The following is a 23,359-nucleotide window of genomic DNA, read 5'->3' on the forward strand; positions in this document are numbered from 1 at the left end:
TCTGTCTTCCTCTAAGAGAGGAAGACATCTTCTCCAAGAGAGAAGACCTCCCTGTCTCATTACTGGACTAACAACAGCTCCCAATAATGCTTGACACATTGATTTTTAAATAAAGCAATCTTTAATGACATAAAAGTAGGTATGATGGATTAATGAATGAATAAAGCAAGTTTCACAGTACTATATATAGTGGGATATTATTTTCACAAAATAAAACAACATATATTCTAAATGAGGTGTTAACACTATGAAAAAATCCATTAGTAAAATAATGAGCTCTAAATCGCTGTCAATATCACAGACTAGCTGCTTACCTGCTGGCCTTGAGGACTCTGTAAGATCTGAGCAACAGCTGTAAGGGTGTCTGTATTTGCTATCTGGGATACCCATGGGTCAGGTAAACCTTGGACCACATTGGCTGGAGTAACAGGTGTCACAGGAGTTCCTTTAAAAAAAAGAAAGACATCACATGTAACTCAATAAATATGTAAGCAAATAAATAAGGCTTTAAAAGCTAGAGAAATTTGCTCTGCCACTTTAATAAAATATATACAAATTTATATATAATGTTTATACTTTACTATCTCCATTTTGAAAAACCATTACAGAATTTGGTATGTTCAAGTTCCAAGGGGATCGTTCATACTTGTCTTCAATTAACTACTTTAAAGGAGCCTACAATACTTGGCAGTCATTAAATATCCTACTATAGAAGAAAATTCAATTGTATAAGGAAATATTCAAAATACAATCATCAATGAAATATTATAAAACAGTATGTGTAACATAAAACTACACACAGACACTCCCCTCCAAAACTAAACATACACCAAAATGTTAACAGTGTCATTTCCTGGGTGAAAATAAAAAATTAAAAATGTCAACTCAACAATAATTTTGAGATTATTACTAAAACATTCTTAGCTCCATTAAGTAATTTTTCAGGGTTCCTTATAATATTAAATTTCTCTAGTATCCTATGAGTCAACCTGATTTGCATGTAAGTTTAAAAGATTATAGGCAGTTCAACAGGAAAGACCTGACACACCAATTTCCCAAACTTTTTATATTTATGTTTCTAGGGACTAAAAATATAGTTTCCTAATTTTTAGTAATGAATTACACACAAATATAATTTCTGATTTTATTTTTCCTTCAAGTTACTTTGAATTATTATTTCACAAATGAAAAGTCTGAGCAGAATACTCAGGAAACGCGCCTGTCATCCCTCGTACCTGGGGTGTTGCTCATGGCGGCCGTGGTGCCGGCCAGAACAGGTGTGGCCACCGGAGGGGGGATCCCTGCTGCCATGTCCAAAAGAGGCTGGATGATCTCACTCTTAAACACGTTGTTCTTCTGCCATAAGTTCAACACTCTCACTATTTTACTCTAGAGGGGAAAAGAAAAATGACGCTTTCATTTTTTGCTTTCAAACCTTAGCACAATTTATTGGACTATCTGGGCAGTGGGTGGGAGGGATAAATTAAAATAATGCCTACAGGCCTTTCACTCACACACAGGTCCATGCTGACAGACAGACGAAGTGAAAGCTACATTTGGCAGAAAGCAGGAGTGGGGAGGGGACTTCGGCTCCCACGTGAAGTCCGATGAGGGCGGGTTAAGGCTGCTGGACAACTGTGCTAAGCTCCTTAGGCAGGTGAGGGTTCAATTCAGTACTCAAGTTATATTTACAGTTGATGTTAAGTTTATCTTTTAAACAAGTAAAATCAAGACAAGTCCTTATCATATTTGACTTTTTAATTTTTTTATTTTATTTTTTGGGAGGTTTTAACAGGTCTTTATTGAAAAATAGGTCCAGACAATGTGAGGAGAAAAACAGGGTGTAGAATAACTGACAATAGATTATTTTGATTTAAATAAATATATATATTTTAAAACTAATGACAGGAGAGGGTTTTTTCCTCAATAAGAATTTAACCAGTCGGCCTAGCGTGCGGAGGACCCGGGTTCGACTCCCGGCCAGGGCACACAGGAGAAGCGCCCATTTGCTTCTCCACCCCCCCCTCCTTCCTCTCTGTCTCTCTCTTCCCCTCCCGCAGCCAAGGCTCCATTGGAGCAAAGATGGCCCGGGCGCTGGGGATAGCTCTGTGGCCTCTGCCCCAGGCGCTAGAGTGGCTCTGGTCGCAACATGGCGACGCCCAGGATGGGCAGAGCATCGCCCCCTGGTGGGCAGAGCTTCGCCCCTGGTGGGTGTGCCGGGTGGATCCCGGTCGGGCGCATGCGGGAGTCTGTCTGACTGTCTCTCCCTGTTTCCAGCTTCAGAAAAATGCAAAAAGAAAAAAAAAAAGAATTTAACCAAATTCGTATTTTTCACAACTGTTCAGCATATAAAATTTCTGGAAATAGCAATAAGTATTAGTTACTATTGTAACGTTACTCCATTAGGATAATAATTTAAGTGATAGACTGAGACTAAGTATTAAAAAGACACTTCTGTTAAAGGTATGTATTTTGTGATAATAAAAAAAGGAATTTTTTAATTTAGAACTTAAATTTAACGGGGTGACATTGATCAATAAGAGTACATAGGTTTCAGGTGAACATGTCTATAACATCTGAACTGTTGATGTGCCCATCACCCAAAGTCAAATCATTTTCCGTCACCATATATTTGTCCCCCCTTAGCCTCTTCACCCCTCCTCCCTTCCGCCCTTACAACTATTAAAAGAAGCAGTTTTAAGAATCAAGACATGGGCCTGACCAGGTGGTGGTGCGGTGGATAAAGAGCTGACCTGGGATGCCGAGGCCCCAGGTTCAAAACCCCAAGGTCACCAGCTTGAGTGCGGGTCACTGGCATGAGCATGGGGTCATATACATGACACCATGGTCGCTGGCTTAAGCTCAAAGGTCACTGGCTTGAGCCCAGGGTCGCTTGCTTGAGCAAGGGGTCATTGGCTCAGATGGAGCCCCGGAGTTAAGACACACATGAGAAAGCAATCAATGAACTAAAATTCTACAACTACAAGTTGATGCTTCTCTCTCCCCTTCCTCTCTCTCTCACACAATAAAAAGAGAAAAAAGAATAAAGATCTGGTTCATTTTTAAATCCCTTATGATACAATACTGATAAATTTCAAACTATGTCCAAACTATATTAATATGCAAATTTCTGTATTTCAAATGAAGCATAGAAAATTACACAAAGAACGCCTCATACCTTCTGATTAGACTTTCCTTTTTTATGACATGAGCACTTTAAAAAGTACCTTACAGTTTTCTGCTTTGTAGAAAAAAATCTTCCAGCCCCAAGACACTCACTATAATTCAAAAGCAGCCTGTCTCTGACAAGTGTCATTTCATGTAGCTACATACATGCAAACCAATAATGCCTCAAGTTCATGGCTAAGATTACAGTATCACTGTCATCTTTCTTGTCATGGTTAAAAAAACTCTCTTAAACTCTATTATAACTGAGAAACACTACTATTATGAAGTCTACAAATTCAACACTGATTTGTTCAGAATAACTGATGAAAATCCAAGTCAAAACTAATGACATTTCTAAAAGTGTTTAACCACAGAATATGAGTACACAAAATTTTAAATGAGTTGTTTAAGGTGGGACTCTAAAATATCTATTTTAAGAATCACTTATGAGAAGTCACATAAAATTAGAAGCATTCTTTTTGCCTTCATAAGATTATCAAAGTACCAAAATAAATACATTAAAAAAAAATCGGTCTCAAGAACCATATCCAAGAATAGTTTACAAAAAATACCGTAATATCTCATGTATATACATTACAACAAGATTTTTTTCTGATTAAGGACTGTAATTATTAAAAATATAAAGTACCTAATCTTGGACTTGACACGAACTAAAAGATTTGTGGTGAGTTTTTTAATTTTGTGGTTCTTCTTTAAAGCAACCACTAATCTTCATTTATTCTGATCTTTTCCTACATAAGCAATATTGTAATTAACTGTCAGAAGAGTACACTAAGTTTCCAAATCGACACCTAAAATAAATAATAGCCTTGTAATATTTTTGAGCACATAGGAAGATAAACCACCCCTCACTATCCTTCCTCGGGGTCTACAGCCTTTTTTTATGTGGTAAAAAATATGCATTCATTCAGATCTAGCAGACCTAGCAGTGTGATTTCTAGCACGAATAAAATTGCATTACAAAAGAACTTTGATAAGCAGTTATTTTCCAGTAATCACTTCTCATGTCTGTGTTTTAGACACAAACCAGGTAAATGAGGTCAAGTAATCAAAATTCTGAACTGGTTGTGTGTTTGAATAAATAAACTTTTAGTATAATTCCAAAAGAGTATGACAGCAAGTTTCTTTAACACCAATTGGTTCAATAAATTAAAAAAGAGCAAAATTGACATTTTCCCACTCTATTTAAGATTCTAAGAACAAAAAGGAAATGGATTGTGTAATAACTAATTATTTAAATTTGAAATAGAGTAAAAAATAATATAAAATCATAAATTAAGGTAATTTAAAGAGTCTCACTGAGACCAAAAGGATAATATTATATATTTTAAAAAAGAAAGAAAGAAAGAAAAAGAGCATACCTTATCATCCCCAGGGCAACGATATAAATTCTGGAAAGTGCTAATGATGTTATTACTAAATCTGGGTGCAAACACATCCTTTTCTTGACCAAACTGATGTCGAGATTGTCGTACAATGGAGTCAATAACATAAAGTCCAGGTACCTTGTATTCTGGTTTACACTGATGAAAAAAAGAAGAGTGGGAAGAGAAGGAAATAAGAAGGTAAAAGTACTGACAGAAATCATTATAAATCCTATACAAATACTAAAACACTCTTCGTGTTGAGGAAATGAATATTCATACATTGACAAAGTCACACCATCTTTCTCTGGAATGGCATTTTAAAGAATCTTGGGCCACTCTATATACTCAGTTCAACTGCCAATCATCTAAGTTCCAAAACAGGACTGCAGAACTGTCTTGAACAACAAAACAAAAGGACAGACACAGTACTGTTATAATTAACATTCCGCTTAATAATTTTGTAAAGCCACACAGAAGGAAGCAGCAAATCCAGGAAAAAAGAGCTCCAGAAGCATTGTCAAGGTGCATTATATTTATTTGAAACATTTAACAAAAGGCTTTCTGCACTAATGTAGGGACAAATACCAAATGACAAAGTATAACATTCTAAAGACACTAAGCCCAAAGTTTCAAAACTTTTCTCAAATACCACACCTGTTAGAAAGATAAAACACTCCATTATGATTCCAGGACTCTATCCTACAAAAATATTTTTTTTTAGCTATTCCACTAAAAAATGTTTCTCAACCTTCTTATCCAAACTGAAGAACATAAAAGTCTCCTACTTCCTTGCTCCAAGCTTTTCGAGCCTGTCTAGCCAGGTGAGCACAGTTACAAGTTCCCTGATTTTGGTTTGTCTTCATGACCAGAGCATAATAAAAACCTGCTTCCCCAACACACTGTTGGTTAAAATGGAATTATGGCTGCAAAAAAGCAGGTTCAACTTTGGGGTCTAATTGGGTTAAGTATTTCACCCAAAGGAATTTCCTAGAAAACACGTAGGGCACGACATCAAAACTGTCTTCTCAAAATACTTTTCTAGGAAACTTGAGTATCAGTGAGAAAAAAGATGTTTAATCCGCCTACAAAACACAAACACACATTTCTAACTGGATTTTTTTTTTTTTTTTTAAAGACAGAGCAAGAGTCAGAGAGGGGGACAGACAGGGACAGAGAGATGAGGAGCATCAATCATCAGTTTTTCATTGCGACACCTTAGTTGTTCATTGATTGCTTTCTCATATGTGCCTTGACCACGGGCCTTCAGCAGACCGAGTAACCTCTCGCTCAAGCCAGTGACCTTGGGTCCAAGCTGGTGAGCTTTGCTCAAACCAGATGAGCCTGCGCTCAAGCTCGGGGTCTGGAACCTGGGTCCTCTGCATCCCAGTCAGACGCTCTATCCACTGTGCCACCGCCTGGTCAGGCTCCAACTGTATTTTTAACTGGTAAAACAAGTGACTTCACTATGCAAATAAACAAAAACCAAGGTGACAATATTTCGTGTGCTTCTTCAAATCCTTTTTTTTTTTTTTTACAGAGACAGAAAGTCAGAGAGAGGGATAGATAGGGACAGACAGACAGGAACGGAGAGAGATGAGAAGCATCAGTCATCAGTTTTTCATTTTGACACCTTAGTTGTTCATTGATTGCTTTCTCATATGTGCCTTGACCACAGGCCTTCAGCAGACCGAGTAACCCCTTGCTGGAGCCAGCGACCTTGGGTCCAAGCTGGTGAGTTTTTGCTTAAACCAGATGAGCCCACACTCAAGCTGGTGACCTCGGGGTCTCGAACCTGGGTCCTTTCGCATCCCAGTCTGATGCTCTATCCACTGCACCACCTCCTGGTCAGGCTTCAAATCCTTTTTAAGAACCTTCTCCTTAAGGTCTTTATTGAAAAGTCAAGAAAACGAGACTTTTGACACCAATTCACAAGCTATCTATTGCAAGATTCTGGCTGTTAAGTATTTTATAAAAGAGCAACAATGCTGGTGTTGTGATATTAAAGTTTTAGGTTCAACCTACGTAAAGGTTCAGAAATACCTGCTCTGCTGAAAGGTATCATTTTTGAAAGTTTCAAGTAGTTTTCCCTCAAGTTTTTAAAAAAATCTAGCATATCTGTCCTTCAGTTCATAAATCTGGTCAAGGCTATTTTCCTTTGACTACTATATATTCAAAAAATATCTAACTAGACAGACAAAAAAATCCATCTCAGTAAAGAAAAATCTGAAGTTTTCTCAATTTCCTCTTCAAGATCTATCAGTTCTAAAAAAAACACAAGAATTCTTAAGACTTTCCAATGTCTTGAAGTATTTTTTACCTTATGAATAGCTTTTTTAAAAGCTAAATCACATTAAATTTTCAGCTACATAATCTTCAAACTACGTATTAGGAATTTCTAATTTCTTGTTTTACGGAGAAAAAAGCCTTCTGGGGAGGAGGAAGGCAATAAGAGACTGAGAGAATGCACCTTTAAACGTTATTTGTGTGATTTTTCATTCTGATATTATGCAGGTTTCCTGAGCCCATCATGAGCTGTCTTCCTGACCAAAGACCCGCTAGGTGAACTGGACCACATACTTTGAAATATATGTGCAAACTTTCTATGGTGATTCCATTACTAAATAGAATTGGTGATGCCAATTTCAGCTACTAAAAGTTGCTATGCAAGAAAACAAAGCTAGAATGGTAAAGACGGACAGGTCACTGTACTGGAAAACACTGTGACAGTAGCATTGAGAAAAGATGTGTCCCGGGACCACCCCAGCTGAGACAGCGCAGGAGTTCACAGTGAGTGCTCACGCTTCTGGCAGGGGAATCACTTTGAGACAGCCAGCTCCACCACTCTGCTCTTAGCAAAGTTTGCTCTCTGGACAAACTGTACACCAGAGCCGAACCTGCAGGCGTTTAACCAGAGCCGGACTTACCTGGGGAAAATCAATATTCAACTGCAGCCCACCCAGCCATCCTGTCTCACTGAAGGGATTTAAAAAGGACCAGAAACTGAAAAGCACGTGTGAAGTTCACGGTCCAAAGGTACAGGCTCTGTAAAACACCCAACACCACGAGACCTAACAGTGACAAACTACAAGTTTTCCCACTACACAATAAAGCAGGAATGCGCGTCTCACTAAGATCAAGTATGAATGACAAGGTATGAATGCCCCTCTCACAACTGCTCTTCAACATCATGCTGGAAATCCTAGTGAATACAGTAAGACATGTGGGAGTCTGTCTACCTCCCCACCTCTCACTTGGAAAAGAAGAAGAAAGATGAGAGAAAAGAACACGACACATTAACCTATAGTTATAATACATTTAGAGTCAATATGGAAAAGTATGTACTTACTTTCTGAATGAATTTCTCAACACTCTGTACCACATGCTTATAGAACTATAAGAAAAAAATAAAGCATGGTTTTAAAAGATGTTTGCTTAAATTAGGATTTTCCTGCTAACATAGGAGTTAATATAGATAGTATCAAAGGTGTATCAAAACAATGAATATTAATCATGAATTTTGAGACAACCATTCATGTCTCTTACCCTTCACAACTAGCTACAATATCTAACTAGTAAAGGGATTCCTGAAGTAGGTATATGGTATGTCCAAAGTGTGTTACATGAACACAGATACACAAGAACTGTCACAGTCTCTATGAAAGGATATCTTCACAAAGATTTGAAGACAGCAAAATATTTGTGATAAGCACACTGGCAGATATACATCCTTATTTTCATGGAAGGAAAAGATTTCCTATAGCATCATTAAATTAGGGTAGCACTAGAAAAATCAAATAATTGTCAACAAAATGCAAGGGAGCCCTGACCGGATAGCTCAGTTGGTCAGAGCATCATCCTAACACACAAAGGTTCTGGTTCGATCCCCCGTCAGGGCACATGTAGAAACAGGTTAATGTTTCTGTCTCTCTCTCTGAAATCAAATAATTTTTTTCAAAATATATGCAAGGGAGCTGTTGTCACCATTCTTATCTCTTCTGCTCTGCTGGAAAAGGGAAGTGCCAGTCCAGATGATGAGATACAATGATGTGTAACGTGCTCGTGGATCAGCAGAAAGGAACCAACAGAAGGGAAGTGAGCGCACAGATTAAAAATTAGTAATGGAGTACTATCAATTCTCAGAAAACTTCTAATTAAGTTTTATAACCAACACTATGGATAAACCTGGAGAAGTTATTAGGCCCTTTATAGATAACTAAACATTTAAAATCAATATACAAAATATTAAATAGTTACTCACTAAGAAATATTTAAGTAACAATTCTTCTGGAAAACATCTTAACAGTGAGCGTTTCTTACGTCTAAGTACTTTATGTACTATATGTAATTCAGAGTAAAACTGCTCACACTAAACTTTAACTCAAAGTTTATTAACAGAGGCCTTCTTTCGCAATACTTATCCATGAGGTTTGGTTGACAGTGTTCAATGTTAACGAGACCCAAAAAAAAAATCATCCTCTAACGCTAATTTAAAAAAAAACAGCCCTGGCCGGTTGGCTCAGTGGTAGAGCGTCGGCCTGGCGTGCTGAAGTCCCGGGTTCGATTCCCGGCCAGGGCACACAGGAGAAGCGCCCATCTGCTTCTCCACCCCTCCCCCTCTCCTTCCTCTCTGTCTCTCTCTTCCCCTCCCGCAGCCGAGGCTCCATTGGAGCAAAGATGGCCCGGGCGCTGGGGATGGCTCCTTGGCCTCTGCCCCAGGCGCTAGAGTGGCTCTGGTCGCAACAGAGCAACGCCCCAGAGGGGCAGAGCATCGCCCCCTGGTGGGCGTGCCGGGTGGATCCCGGTTGGGCGCATGCGGGAGTCTGTCTGTCTCTCCCCGTTTCCAGTTTCAGAAAAATACAAAAAAAAAAAAAAATAACAAAAAAAAACACCACACCTCAATATGAAACACAGTATTATTTAAATCTGATTTAAAAGCAGTTCCAATCTTCAAGATCTCAATGTACATACATTCTAAATGCAGTTCTAAATACAGTACTGCAAAAACAGTAAGTCTAAATTCTTCAAGAACATTAACAAGAAAAGCAAAAAACAAAACAAAATACAAAAAGGCAAAAAGGCCATGTTGACAGGACAAATACATGTGATGTTGGATGAACCCTGAAAAAGCAGAGCTGCACGGGTCAGCCACTCAAGTCAGTACTGATAATAACTAGTGTAAATTGTGTATTACAGAAAAGTATATCAAAGTGAAATTTCTTGTGCTGTGATTACTTAGGAAATGTCTTTGTTCTGAGGAGATTCAAATTTAAGTATTTAAAGATTAAGTACTATTATAAATGAAATATGAAACTCAAATGATTCAGCCAGAAAATGTACATGTGTAGAAATAATATTTACATCTGTTTTGAATTTTTTCAAAACTAAAAAAATTTCAAATGGTAACAATATAACAAAATAGTACAGTACATCATACTATTTAGATTTTTTGATTGAGAGAAACCTAGCTGTATTTATTCCAACTATTGCAAATTACTTGATTTCTTTTAGACTTTCAAATATCTGAAAAAGTGGAAAAAATGTTAATGGAAATAATGTTAATGCCTTACAGAGTCTTCTAATTAAAAAGTATTCTGCTAAATAAAAATTAAATAAAATCACCAATAACTAATTTTCACAGAACAAAAATGAATAGATGCTTGCACACTCTCAGGATCATGATCATAAAATCAGATCGCAATGTAGATAGAATATCACAGATAAAGAAAGCACAAAAGAGTAAACATTCTATATCAAGCCCATTCAATACCCTGAAAGATCACTTCTTTGAAAAATTCTCTGGCTTAAATGTATTCACTTTTGACTGTCTTTATCCCTTCTTTGATTTTCTGCATATAAATACAGGGATAATTACTGTAACGCTGTAAGATATTAACTAAATCTAGTGCCTTAAGAAGTTAACTACAGATCTTGGTCTAAAAACTAAGATATGGCTATTAGAACTTTGCAAAATCACCCAATTATATAAGTTTTCTCTACTGGCAATTCTCTGGAAATAGGAATTTGTTAAGTCTAATAGTTATTCAAAGTCTAGCTGTATTCAAAGACAATTTATGAAAATAATTGGTGCTTCAGGTTATGGCTGATGTTTTTATTCAGGGTAGGAAAACATCACCGACTATCCACGGTTTCTACCTATGTAATTAAAAGGAAGCACTCAGTTTTAACAGCCCTCCTGAAGCAGGAAGTCTTAGCTTTGGGGACAGGAAGGAACCTCTTGGACAGCTGTCATACATTAAGTTTTAAAAGATCCTTAAAGCCAAGAAATTTGGTGCATATGTATACTTCTCTAGAGCTGGTCCAACCTTTTCCTGAGATTTTCAGAAGTATCCATTGTTAATAATGGTTCAAAACCACGGTATCACAGTAATGGCTAAATTCTGTGGTCTCTTCCACAGTTCAAATGTCCCATGTACAATGAGGGCACAATTATTTTCCATAATGGCCCACTTTCAAATCTATAATATAATCACTTAAAAAAATCAATCAAATTTTTTATTTAGAAAACTCTTACTAATAGAACATTTTACTAAATTCAAGATTTCAAGATTCTGTAAAGTCAGTGTGCCAAGTAACGTTATACACATTCTCCACATGTGGCTATATCTAAAATCTTACCTGCCTAAGAAAAGGAAAAAATATGATTGCTTTAAAGTTTATGGAAAAATATGTATCAATGTTAAGTTTTTATCACTGGGTGGGAGAGTATGCAGTGATCGATTTTCATTTTTGTGTTTTTTCTCCATGAATATGCATTAACTCTATAAAAAGGAAAAACATATCTAATCTATAAAAACCATTCCAGCTACAAAATATTAGTGTAGTATTTTCTAAGAACAAGAATAAAATTTAGTACTCACCTTAATAGCTTTGATTGCTGCTTTAGTAATTTGGGTCATTTTCGCTTTAGAAATTGGTGGTTTGTAGTCATTCAGGGAATACAACTGATGAAAATAAAACCAACAAATTTTAAATTCAGCAAAACTAATTGTCTCTATGCAATTGCATGAAGTTACCAAACATTTCCAATTTTATATTGTCAATGAAATCAAAGTGCTGCCTTTCTTTTAAAACTCAAGGTCAACATTAGTAGCCATCAAGGAAATACAAATTAAAACCACACTGAGGTATCATGTCACACTCGCTTATAGTCAACAAGAAAGAAAATAAGTGTTTGTAAGAATGCGGAGAAACAGAACCGCTGTAACACTGTTAGTCAGAATGTAAAATGGTGTAGCAGCTTTGAAAAACAGTTTGGCAATTTCTTAAAAGAATAAAACATAGTGATATATAATAGGGCCCAGCAATTCCATTCCCCATTATATATAACAACCAAGAGAGTTGAAAACATGTTCACATAAAAACTCGTACACAAACGGTAACTGCAACATTAGTCATAAAAAACTCATATAAGAAGTGAAAACCACCCAATGCCCATCTACTGATGAAAACTGAACAAAAATGCATTGTAACCATTCAATGAAATATTAGGCATGAAATAGAAGTATACTGATACATGCTACAAAATAGAGAATCCTTAAAAAGACTATGCCATTAAAAAAATTTTTTAAACCAGATGTTACAGAATTCTATTTATATAATATGTCCAGAAAAGAAAAAAGTGTATTGGTGAATATCTTACAATGCAAAGGGGGAGTTGGGGAGAAAATGGACTACTACTAATGAGTACTGCATTTCTTTCTGGGGTAATGTAAATATTCTAAAATGGAATGCAATGATGGTTGTACAACCAAACTAAAAACCACTGACGGAGACACTGTAAATTGGTTCATTATATATTATGTGAATTATATCTCAATAAAACTGTTTAGAAATCAAGGGATAATAATGTGTAGCAATTATCTCCCCACGACCAAAAATTTTATTTTTGTTTTGAAATTTCTCATTGTTGAAAGGAAAAACAAAGACAAGGTAGAGAATCAGGAAACAAGACAACTAAGCTTAAATAAAGTGATTAAAATTTGCATTGTACTCAGTGATGCTAAGATTTTAAATGTTATACTGCTTGTACTATGTACAACTCTGGAAACTAAGCTTTGGCATGACAGCACTGCAAACAACTTGTACAGATGCTAAACGATGTAAAGGAGTGTGTTGGTTAATCAACTAGAAATCTGGGGGTTCTCTAGATAGCTTTTGCTCCAGCACCCCTCATAACCTAGCCATCCACGAATTCTATTAATTTGTACCCAGTTTTCCCCATATCTGTCTCTTCTACTCCTCCACCCATGACAACTGCAGTCCAGATTACCTTCTTCTCTCCTAGAAAGAGCACCTCAACGGAAGTGACACGCCTGCCTACAGAAACTAACCTGATTAGGTGAGTACTACTTACCAACCGCTCTCTCGACCCCTTAAGAAGGTCAATGACTTCCTTCTTTGGAGAAACACAAAAACCTACTTATACAAGGTCCTGTCTGACCTAACTCCTGCCGACCTTTCCAGTTTCATCTCACACCATGGTTCCCGCTTCAGCCCAGCCCTCTGCTCCACACACAAGGATCTTTTCCAGTTCCCTATACCAGAGCCTTCAGAATGGGTTTGTTCTATTTGGAATACTCCCACCAGGGCTCCCCACTAGCTAACCCATCCTCATCCACCTTAGCTAAAGCATTGCCCAGTGAGGAAAGCCTTCCCTTCCCTCCAAAACCAAATCAAACCTCCTTTCATGCTCTCACTCTACTATATTCACCTTCGAAGCATTCACTGCAGTAAGTTGGCATTGAATTGTATGACTTTTAATACCTGGATATTATGTAATAAAAGACAAAGGATGTAAGTTCCTTAAAGCCGTTAGGTAATAAGAGGTTAACTGTACACCAAGAGCTGTCTAAGCTGAAATCAATCCTGGCAGAAGTACAAACATCCTTCCCTTTAAGTTCCCATAAAGGTGACCCCCCCCCCCCCATTGATGATAACGCCCAACCAGGGTTAAGATCTCAGATCCTTTAAGAAACTACCTTTGTCAAACTCACAGGGAACTTGAATATAATTTTAGCCTCAGTTCCTACCCCTATGCCAGTCAACTCACCAAGTGCAAAATAAATAACATCAGCATAATCTCTAGTGCTTACAGCAAGTCATGTAAAGCAAAGAATCTCTCAGCAGGCCCCGGCCCATCTAAGATCCACTACTGCCCTCTCCAACTAGAGAATAAGCTCTAACAATGAAACCTTCACTCTGTAGATTCTTTCCTTTGCTCCAAACTGTGTCCTCTGTGTACAGTAGAGAATGATATCTACTACATCTAACTTCATCTGTAGTGAATATTTAAGAATAAATCAAAATGAACAACTACTTACAAGACACAGAACTGCATAAGCTTTAAAGAAGATCTGGATCTGAATTCCAACTAAGTCATCTTATTATAAGTTGTTAAACCTCTGAAGCTTAGTTTTCTCATTTACAAAATAAAAACAATACTCATTTCACAGAACCATTGCACATAAACAATTTAGAGCACATAAAGTAGCTCAACAGGGTTAGCCATTATTAAAATTAAAATCCTTCTCCTTGGTAGGTAGCCTCCACTTAAATAAATAATATTAAAGGACCCATCAAACATTTCTTCACTCAGCTACTTGATGGTCCTTTCTGTAAGTAATTTACATGACTAGGGCAATGAAGATGTATCAGCCTGACCAGGCGGTGGCGCAGTGGATGGAGCGTTGGACTAGGATGCGGAGGACCCAGATTCCAGACCCCGAGGTCGCCAGCTTGAGCGCGGGCTCATCTGGTTTGAGCAAAAGCTCACCAGCTTGGACCCAAGGTCACGGGCTCAAGCAAGGGGTTTACTCGGTCTGCTGTAGCCCCACGGTCAAGGCACATATGAGAAAGCAATCAATGAACAACTAAGGTGTCGCAATGCGCAACGAAAAACTATTGATTGATGCTTCTCATCTCTCCGTTCCTGTCTGTCCTTCTATCCCTCTCTCTGACTCTGTCTGGGGGGGGGGGGGGGGGGGGGGGGAGAGATGTATCAAGTTCTCCCTATGGTTGACAACACAGTATTTTTCATTTTCTGTGGTAAGCCCTGAAGTTTCAATCAAGCATTAGTACCTACTTTAGCAGACCAAAGCTGTGCTTGCTTTCGTTTTAGGGGGAGAAGGACGGGCAAAAATGAGGGGTCCTGGGGGAAGATGAGGTAAAGGGAAATGTAATTTAGACTTGTCAAACATTTTCAACAGTCAGAAAAGTCAGCTCTCATCTGAGAACACCTTTCTAATATGCATTTACTGCAGAAACACAAAGTGCTCCTCAAAAAAATACTGAGTAATTTAGTACTTTTCAAAGGATCTCTTAATACATATGCCTTCCAACTATTTCTCTAGAGTCTCTAAAATCTCACTTGTTTATTAAAGCAAATCATCAGGAAACAGGCATACATCATTTCATCTAATTCCTCACCAAATGCCTGTACTAACATATAATATTAAGTTCTTAACATGAAGATTAATAAAAATTTCCCCTCTAAAACATTTTCTTTTACCAACTTCTTAAATAAATATCTCTACTGAAAACGTTTCTTATGTAAGAATTGACAAAATATAATACATTTTGCTTGAATTCAAAAACAGAACAACTCAGCTAATTTCCATGTGCTTATTTTTTATTACAAAGGGTGATTGATCATGTTCCCCCTTCTCGGGCACTGGCTTCTGGGGATCTAACTGATGTCACTAGTATGAACATGTCTCCAGTCTCTATTAACATCTGCTTCTCTGCTACACTTAACCAGTTTGGTTCATACAAAAATAAATCTATTTTCAACTGTGATTCAGTTGGCTAAGATGCTTCGAAGTTCTTTTTGAAGTAGGTAGAGTATAAATTTATACATTTAATGAACTAGTGTGAACCCAGCACATGAAATCAGACAGCTTATCATCATCGTTTTCCTATATTTCCATCCCCAAATTTAAATGTTTATGTATTCCACCACTGCTCAACCCTCAGCATCAAACTCAATCATCAGGGACCTCTATCAAAGACTATCTGCAGGGGGGGAGGGGGGGGAGAAGGGGATGGAGAGAGAAATGATGGCAGATGGAGCTCTGGGTGGTGAACACACAATACAATGTACAGGTGATGTGTTACAGAATTGTGCACCTAAAACCTGTAAAATTCTGTTAACTACATTTCCCCCAATAAAGTTAATAAAAAGGGAAAAAGGCTATTTGTTGAGAATTTTTATGTCACTATAACATTATTTTAGAAAAAGACTACAGTAATAAAAAGTGCTTCTAGACCATTCAAATAATTTTAAAGGTGTCTATAATTCAGTGTACAGGGGGTCCTCGGGTTACGACAGTCTCGACATACAACATTTGAGTTTACAACAGTCACTCCCATAAAAACTTTAAAAAATTGAGACATGAGGGTTTCAGCTTATGCCACTCAAGTTGTACTAGTGGACTACGTGGGTGACTATGTGAGCCTTGCTATACTATAGGCAGATTTTGAAAGGGAAGTCATCAACCTTCCAGACTAGCCTAGAAGAATTCTTTAAGAAGGTACAGAGGCCTGCAACAACAGATCCTGTACCCTCCACATCAGCTGCTTCTCAAGATGAAACACCTGTAGTACAGGTAGAACCATCTCCAGCGTCTCCTGCATGTTCCTTAGGCAACCCTGATGCACCTGACCCAGTATCTCCAGCACCTTCTGCAGGTTCTCCTGCCTCTACAGCTTCCTCCTCCCGATAGGTCACTCTCCCCCACCTTGCATGGCCCTTCCAGTGTGCAAGCCAACCACAGGAATAAAGGTAAGAAATTTTTTTCACTCAATTTTTTGTCATTTTTTTGTTACTACAGTTCAGTGTACAGTACAGTATATTTATGGTCTTTTTTCCTGTGGCTTAGTTGTGTTTTTATGTTCTAGATTATGTGTTAGAATAGGTAATTGACTTAGGCTAGGGTGTGTTTTGACTTATACTAAAATTCGAGTTAAATCACCGTCGTAGGAACGGAACTGTGTCGTAACCCAAGGACCCCCTGTATATGAAGACACTATATTTAATCTTTAGATTTGAACATGACACAATGCCTGACAGCCAGTGTTCATTAATAAACGTTTTCTGTCCAACTAAAAACTTATTAACACTGCTGTGACATGGCCATTACAAGTGCCACGCTTCATTCCAAAACTCTTTCTAATCAAATATATCAACCTGCCACCAAAAATTGGGAAGTTAATTCTCTCTGTATTCTAAAAATCAGACCTGGGATGGAAAACATACCAGGGTTTCACACTAAAAAGTGTTGAAGAATACAAGTCGGTTCTGGGACCTTTCTTTGCCTGATGCTTCTCTTTTCTATGCTGGCGTCAGAAGACCAAGGCTGCTTGCTCTCGAGGCTTGGGCTCCCTGCATACCCAGTGTCCTCATATAAAGGTTGTAATCTCAACATCTATTTCTTGGGCCTAACTCCCCGCTGCATTTTTCCAAAGTTTAAAGTGGCTGCTGATCCTGCTAGTTCCATCAAATTATTTCCTCGGTTAAGATCACTTTTAACTCTCTAGGGCAGTGGTCCCCATCCCCCGGGCCGCGGGCCGCGGACTGGTACCAGCCCGTGGGCCATTTGGTACCGGTCCGCAGAGAAAGAATAAATAACTTACATTATTTGTTTTATTTATATTTAAATCTGAATGGTTTTATTTTTTAAAAATGACCAGATTCCCTCTGTTACATCCGTCTAAGACTCACTCTTGACGCTTGTCTTGTAAGTTCGACAATTATATTTAAAAATATCACAGTTTTTACGCCGGTCGCATAATTTTATTTTGTGCATTTACCGTCCCACCCTAAAGGCCAGTCCGTGAAAATATTTTCTGACATTAAACCAGTCCGTGGCCCAAAAAAGGTTGGGGACCACTGCTCTAGGGCACTGATGCCTGCTGTGTCTCTCTTCCCAAATCTGCTTCCCAAATCCAACCTTTCCCCCTTCACGTGTTATACTCTAAAGCTACCGAATATGGTGTGAACTCTACTTAGACAAACTCTATCCACCTGACTCCAGTGACTGAAATCAAGTCCCAGTCTCGACCTGCCCCTTCCTTTGGCTATTCAAGACTTACCAACTTAAAGGAAAAATAGTAAACAATAGCTTGGGTTTTCAATGTAATTAATTCATTTTTTGTTTCAACTCCCCTCAGGTACATTGAAAAGTGTTCTTTGAACTAATAACCTTTAAAATTTCTGTATCACCTGTAGGTACCACATCAAATGCATATTTTTAGATCTGAAAACAACTTGTTCAAATCAAATCAAGGTTTCAGGAATCTTTTACCTAAACTGAGATACCTCTGATGCTGGTGGCTACTCCAACAACAACATAAACCTTTCTTTGTTTCCCCTTCTTTTTCCAAGAGAGGAGGGGAGAGGGCGAGACAGACTCCCACATGCGTCCTGACCGAGATCCACTCGGTATCACCCGTCTGGGTCCAATGGTCTGCCCATCTGGTGCCATTCTCCCAATCAAGCTATACTTAGTGCCTGAGGTGGAGGCTCAAGGGAGCCATCCTCAGCGCTTGGGGCCAGCATGCTCAAACCAGTCGAGCCATGGCTGTGGGTGTGTGGGGAGAAAGAGAGAGAGAGACAGAGAGGCAGAAGGGGGATGAGTGGAGAGGCAGATGGTCATTTCTTCTGCGTGCCCTGATCGGAAATCAAACCCAGGACACCCATACACCAGGCCAACTCTCTACCAGTGAGCCAAATGGCCAGGGCCCAAAAAAACTTTTACTTCCAATAAAGATCTATAAAGTTGCTAATTGCTGACTAGGCCATGGTCAGCAGAGTGAACATTTTAGGATTTGAAAGCCACATGATCTTTGTCAGACTACAGCTCTACCACCATAGCAAGAAAGCAGCCACAGACAATCTGTATATAAATGGTCAGGCTATATTCCAAAAATACTTTAGAAAAGTAGGCCAACTCCAGAATTTAGGCAGTGCTTCTCAATTTTACAAATGTGCACTATTTTGGGGGCATAAACACTGCAATCCCTCCCTGGAAAGCCTGTTCATGCCCTCCTTCATTTACACACTGAGTGAGGCTCATTACCTCAAGCTTAACAAAACGTTGTACTCTACTGCTTGTTATTGCAACCAACTCTTCAGTTCAAAGATCAGTGCCTTTCCCATCTTGAGCACTATTAAAGAAATAACATTATCACCTCGGAAGAGCCCAACAAAGAACTTACTATCTGACATACTCCAAACAACCATTAAATTTGAGTAAAATCTTGCTCATTTACAGACAGACTAAGCTTAGCCTTCAAAGTTGTTGAGTCTATGACCAATAGAATTAGCCTTAAATGTGAATCTAAAATAATTAAAACAGTAATCAAGCCAACCCATCTTTTTTCAACAATGGTCTTTTAGGGACTTGAGATACTAGATAGGATCCCTCAAGTCTCCAAAGAAATCAGAAAATTAGAAATCACAAAAGTTCCTGGAACCAATAAAATCTTGACACTTTCAATTCAAGAGAGCATGCTGACCACAGACATTTGTCTTTTCTTCTTCCTAAATAGGAGGACAATAAAGAAATAAACATTTCACATGGTATAACTTACAATAAAAAGCAGACTGGGGAGGGGAGTAGAATCAGAAGACAAGATGTCACAAATTCCTCGAAAATGGAAATGTGATAAGGACTGATAACTGATGATACAAGGAATACGCAAACCACAGTACACACAAAAGACATAACCAAAGAGGAAAAGAATTTGTCCTGCAGAATTCCAGATGCCCAGCACTCAAAATCAAAGTATTACAGAAGACATGATCAGCACAAGTGAACCAATGCTTTATATCTTATTACAAAAAGTCAATTTAATAAATAATGTCTAAAATTGACCATTCAAGAAATAATAGTAAAAAAATACTGCTTAGTAACAAGATAATCATAAGAAGAACTAAAGTGTTATGGACTAAAACAGTGTTTTCTTGAGGGGATTTAGCATAGGGTGAGAAGGAAGACCTTTCAATAAAGTATTAAAAAAATTTTTACATGCATATGTTACCTTGAAAGATACATATTTTTAAAATTTTTATTTTTAATTTATTGTGTTGACATGGTTTCAGGAGTCCCACTCAAAATAACACCCTCTACCTCATGCATTGTGCATAATAATTATATTTAATACAATTTTGTTCTAACTCCACTTGCCAACAGGGCCCTCCCACAGTATCTCTCTCTCCCACAAAATTCTTATGTTTGGAAGTTCTGACCACTAATGTGACTATATTTGGAAATAGGGTCTTTATGGAGGTAATTAAGGTTAAATGACGTCAGGAGAGCTGGAGCCTTTAACCCATAGAATGAATGCCTTTATAAGAGACACCAAAAAACTAGCGTTCTCACTGACATGTGGACACATTCCAGATGGGCACATGGCTACTATGACCTGAGAGGCTAAGAACTGAGAGCAACCCCCAGCCACAGCCAGCAAACTAAACAAAGACCTGCAACAGCAAGAACTGTATTCAGCAAACAGCCTGAATGAGTTAGGTAGAAAGAGGAACCCAGGTTTCAAGTGAGAGTACTACCCAAGTTACACCGTGCTGCCTGGTGAACCACGAGCAGAGGACCACCAGCTCTAACCGGTGCCTGGATCCTGACCCACAGAAATGCTGAAATAAATACAGTACATGATATTTTAAGCCATAAGCTAAGCTTGTGGCAATGTATTACACAGCAACAGAAAACACGGTAGAACAGAGCTGTGACTTGACTGATTTTTCACTTTCTAACCTGGTTATATATATTTTTAAACTATCACAAGTATTTTTAGTGAAAACTTTTATAATTCAAAGTAGAAATTAAATTTTAAATAAAACACTTCTCTTTTTCATAAATAAGTAAAAAATAAAAATTCAGTATTTTACATAATGGAATAAGAAATCAGACTTGTTTCACAGAGTAATTTTAAAGAACATATATTTAACTGAAAATATATAAAAAACACTTATTCATAAATATATACTGACAGCCCTATGTTCATTACATTAGTCACAATAGCCAAAACATGGAAATGACCTACATGTCCATCCACTGACTGTTGGAGTGTATCTATTCAATGGAATACTCTTGGTCATAAAAAAGAAAAAATGCTGCCATTTGCAATAAAATAGACTGATCTTGAGAGTACTATGCTAAGTGAAATAAATCACACAGAAAAGGACAAAACTGTATGATTTCACTCTTATATGGAATATCAAACAAAAAGTAACAAATGACTAGTAAACAAAAACTCAGACAACAGAATGGTGCTTACCAGAGATGAAGGGAGTGGGGGGGGAGGGAAAAGGGGTTAAATAGATGGTAATACATAGATGGTGAACACACAACACAGTATGCAATATAAAAGTATGTTGTACTAAAAGTAATGTTATTAACCAGTGTTACTCTAATAAATTTAACTTTCATTTTTCTTTGAGAGACAGACAAGAAGGGAGAGAGATGAGAAGCATCAACTCATAGTTGTGTCACTTTAGTTGTTTACTGATTGTTTCTCATGCATGCCTTGAACTGGGGGGCTTAAGCCAAGCCAGTAACCCTTTGCTCAAGCCGGTGACTTTGGGCTCAAGCTGGCGACCTCAGGGTTTCAAACCTGGAACCTTAGCATCCCAGGTCTATGCTCTATCCACTTTGTCACCACCAGTCAGACAAGTAATTTTAACTTTTGGAAAAGGGCACATTGTTCATCAAATTTAATACCTGAGAACTATTCACCTTATTACAAATTTTACTTTAACAATTCAAAACCCAGGTATTCTCTATATCCAAAATTTCTCACTCCTTAATAATTAAATTCTCCTTTCCCGCATAGTACCATTTTCCATATTACTTTTGGTATGAGATGCAATAAAAAATATTAGACAATATAAGCATGTATATAACAAAGTAACATAAAATATAAGCATTGTACATAACAAAGTAACATACAAAATCAGATGCCCTTGATATAACGTGTAACCAGAAAATAACATTAGAATGAACTGTTAAGAAAAGTATCCTCTAAAACAGGGGTCCCCAAACTTTTTACACAGGGGGCCAGTTCACTGTCCCTCAGACTGTTGGAGGGCCGGACTATAAAAAAAATATGAACAAATCCCTGTGCACATTGCACATATCTTATTTTAAAGTAAAAAAACAAAACGGGAACAAATACAATATTTAAAATAAAGAACGAGTAAATTTAAATCAACAAACTGACTAGTATTTCAGTGGGAACTATGCTCCTCTCACTGACCACCAATGAGAGAGGTGCCCCTTCTGGAAGTGCAGTGGGGGCCGGATAAATGGCCTCAGGGGGCTGCATGTGGCCAGCGGGCCGTAGTTTGGGGACCCCTGCTCTAAAACAATCTGATTAACAATGATTCTTCCCTAAGATTTTAAAAGTAAATTCCTTTGTAAAAAAATGTCTGAAATAAAACTAAAAATTAAGTGTGGGTTAATTTCTACTGAGGTAGCAGTAGCAGTATTCTTCAGCAATCAGAATTTTTTAAAGAGCAGTGGCCAAAAGGCTATGTTACAGATGCCCTGCAAGGACCCCAGCCCCGCCCCGGTCAGGCTCTAACACAGGCACAGGCACAGCTCCCAATTTATACTAAGTAATGGACTGTGTTAGTATGGAAGCTTCCGAACAAAGTTCCAAATGCAGCTTTGAAAAACAAAATCAAACAAACAAAAAACAGACCATAAATAATTGCAAACACCAAAGCACATAAAATCTGAAACTTTATAATACCTAAAAATCAGTGAATGAACATAAAAATAATTGTTTTTTGAAAAAACCTTCTACTTTTTTCCGAATTATAAAAGTATTTTAGTAAAAAAATTTTGGAAAATAAAATAAAGCACAAATAACAGAAAATGCCATCCTCTGTAATCTAACATGTCATCACTCATCCCAAATACACTCATTAGTGCTGGGTTCCACGGATCCAACCAAACAGGCAGCCAAGGTCTGACCTCATGGAACGGGTGGCATGGGTGCTTCTGGAGACACAGGATACTTTAATAAACAAACAGTTTGCAGAGTGTGTAGTTAAATACACAGTGAAGATAATAAACAATGTTATGTGGTGATGAGTATGCAAAATTGTAAATCTTTCTCAGAATTGATGTTTATTTTCTTAAAATTAGAAATCTGAAGTAAGAAAACATCTATATGTCTACAAAGCTCAAATGTATATACCAAGCTCTGAGGGAGGAAAAAGAAATCCTCTAGTAAAAAAAAAAGGAAATAAGGCCAGAAGTTGAAACATGTAAGTGCTAACAAGATTATGACAAATATAAATGTTTATGTGCTTTATGACCAATTATCCTTTCCTGTGGGCTATAAGCATTTTCACATACTTAACTGTTTCTATTATTAAGCAGAATATCCTATTTCTCAAGCACGGCAGATGGCTACAGTTAATGTTACAGTTTTTAATACCATTTTAAAAAAGCTATTTATTTTAGAATCTAATAGTTTACAACTATGTTAAATAATAAAACAAACAAAATAAACTATCCCTACCAAAAATAAACATTAAAAAACCCTAAAATTTAGGCCACAAAGACTTATTTGCATTGTCATTTAATTCGATGCACAATTTACATCTTTTCTAAACCCATGGAATAAAGAAGGTTAAAAAATACTCTAAAACAAGTACATAGGAGTTACAGTGAGCCAAGATGAAGTCAGCCAACTAACAGCATCTCTCTCCCACTGATTACAAATGCCAGTCCACAAAAAAGCAACTACCTGAGGAG

The 23,359-nt window shown here is 37.6% G+C and overlaps 1 protein-coding gene across 7 annotated transcripts in view; it reads right to left on the bottom strand.

Moving 5' to 3' along the window:
• The window catches only part of SCAF8 (SR-related CTD associated factor 8), a 172,526-nt gene that overhangs the window by 127,907 nt on the left and 21,260 nt on the right, over nt 1-23,359 (bottom strand). For all 7 annotated transcript variants that reach the window (XM_066372947.1, XM_066372948.1, XM_066372952.1 and 4 more), the window contains 5 exons: nt 11,435-11,518; nt 7,903-7,947; nt 4,551-4,712; nt 1,236-1,389; nt 315-445 (listed from right to left, as the gene is read on the bottom strand). In XM_066372947.1, the coding sequence (XP_066229044.1) occupies nt 315-445; nt 1,236-1,389; nt 4,551-4,712; nt 7,903-7,947; nt 11,435-11,518 (576 nt within the window). The remainder of the gene's footprint in view (nt 1-314; nt 446-1,235; nt 1,390-4,550; nt 4,713-7,902; nt 7,948-11,434; nt 11,519-23,359) is intronic.

This window comes from Saccopteryx leptura, chromosome 3 (genome assembly GCF_036850995.1).
Source record: "Saccopteryx leptura isolate mSacLep1 chromosome 3, mSacLep1_pri_phased_curated, whole genome shotgun sequence".
NCBI lineage: Eukaryota > Metazoa > Chordata > Mammalia > Chiroptera > Emballonuridae > Saccopteryx > Saccopteryx leptura.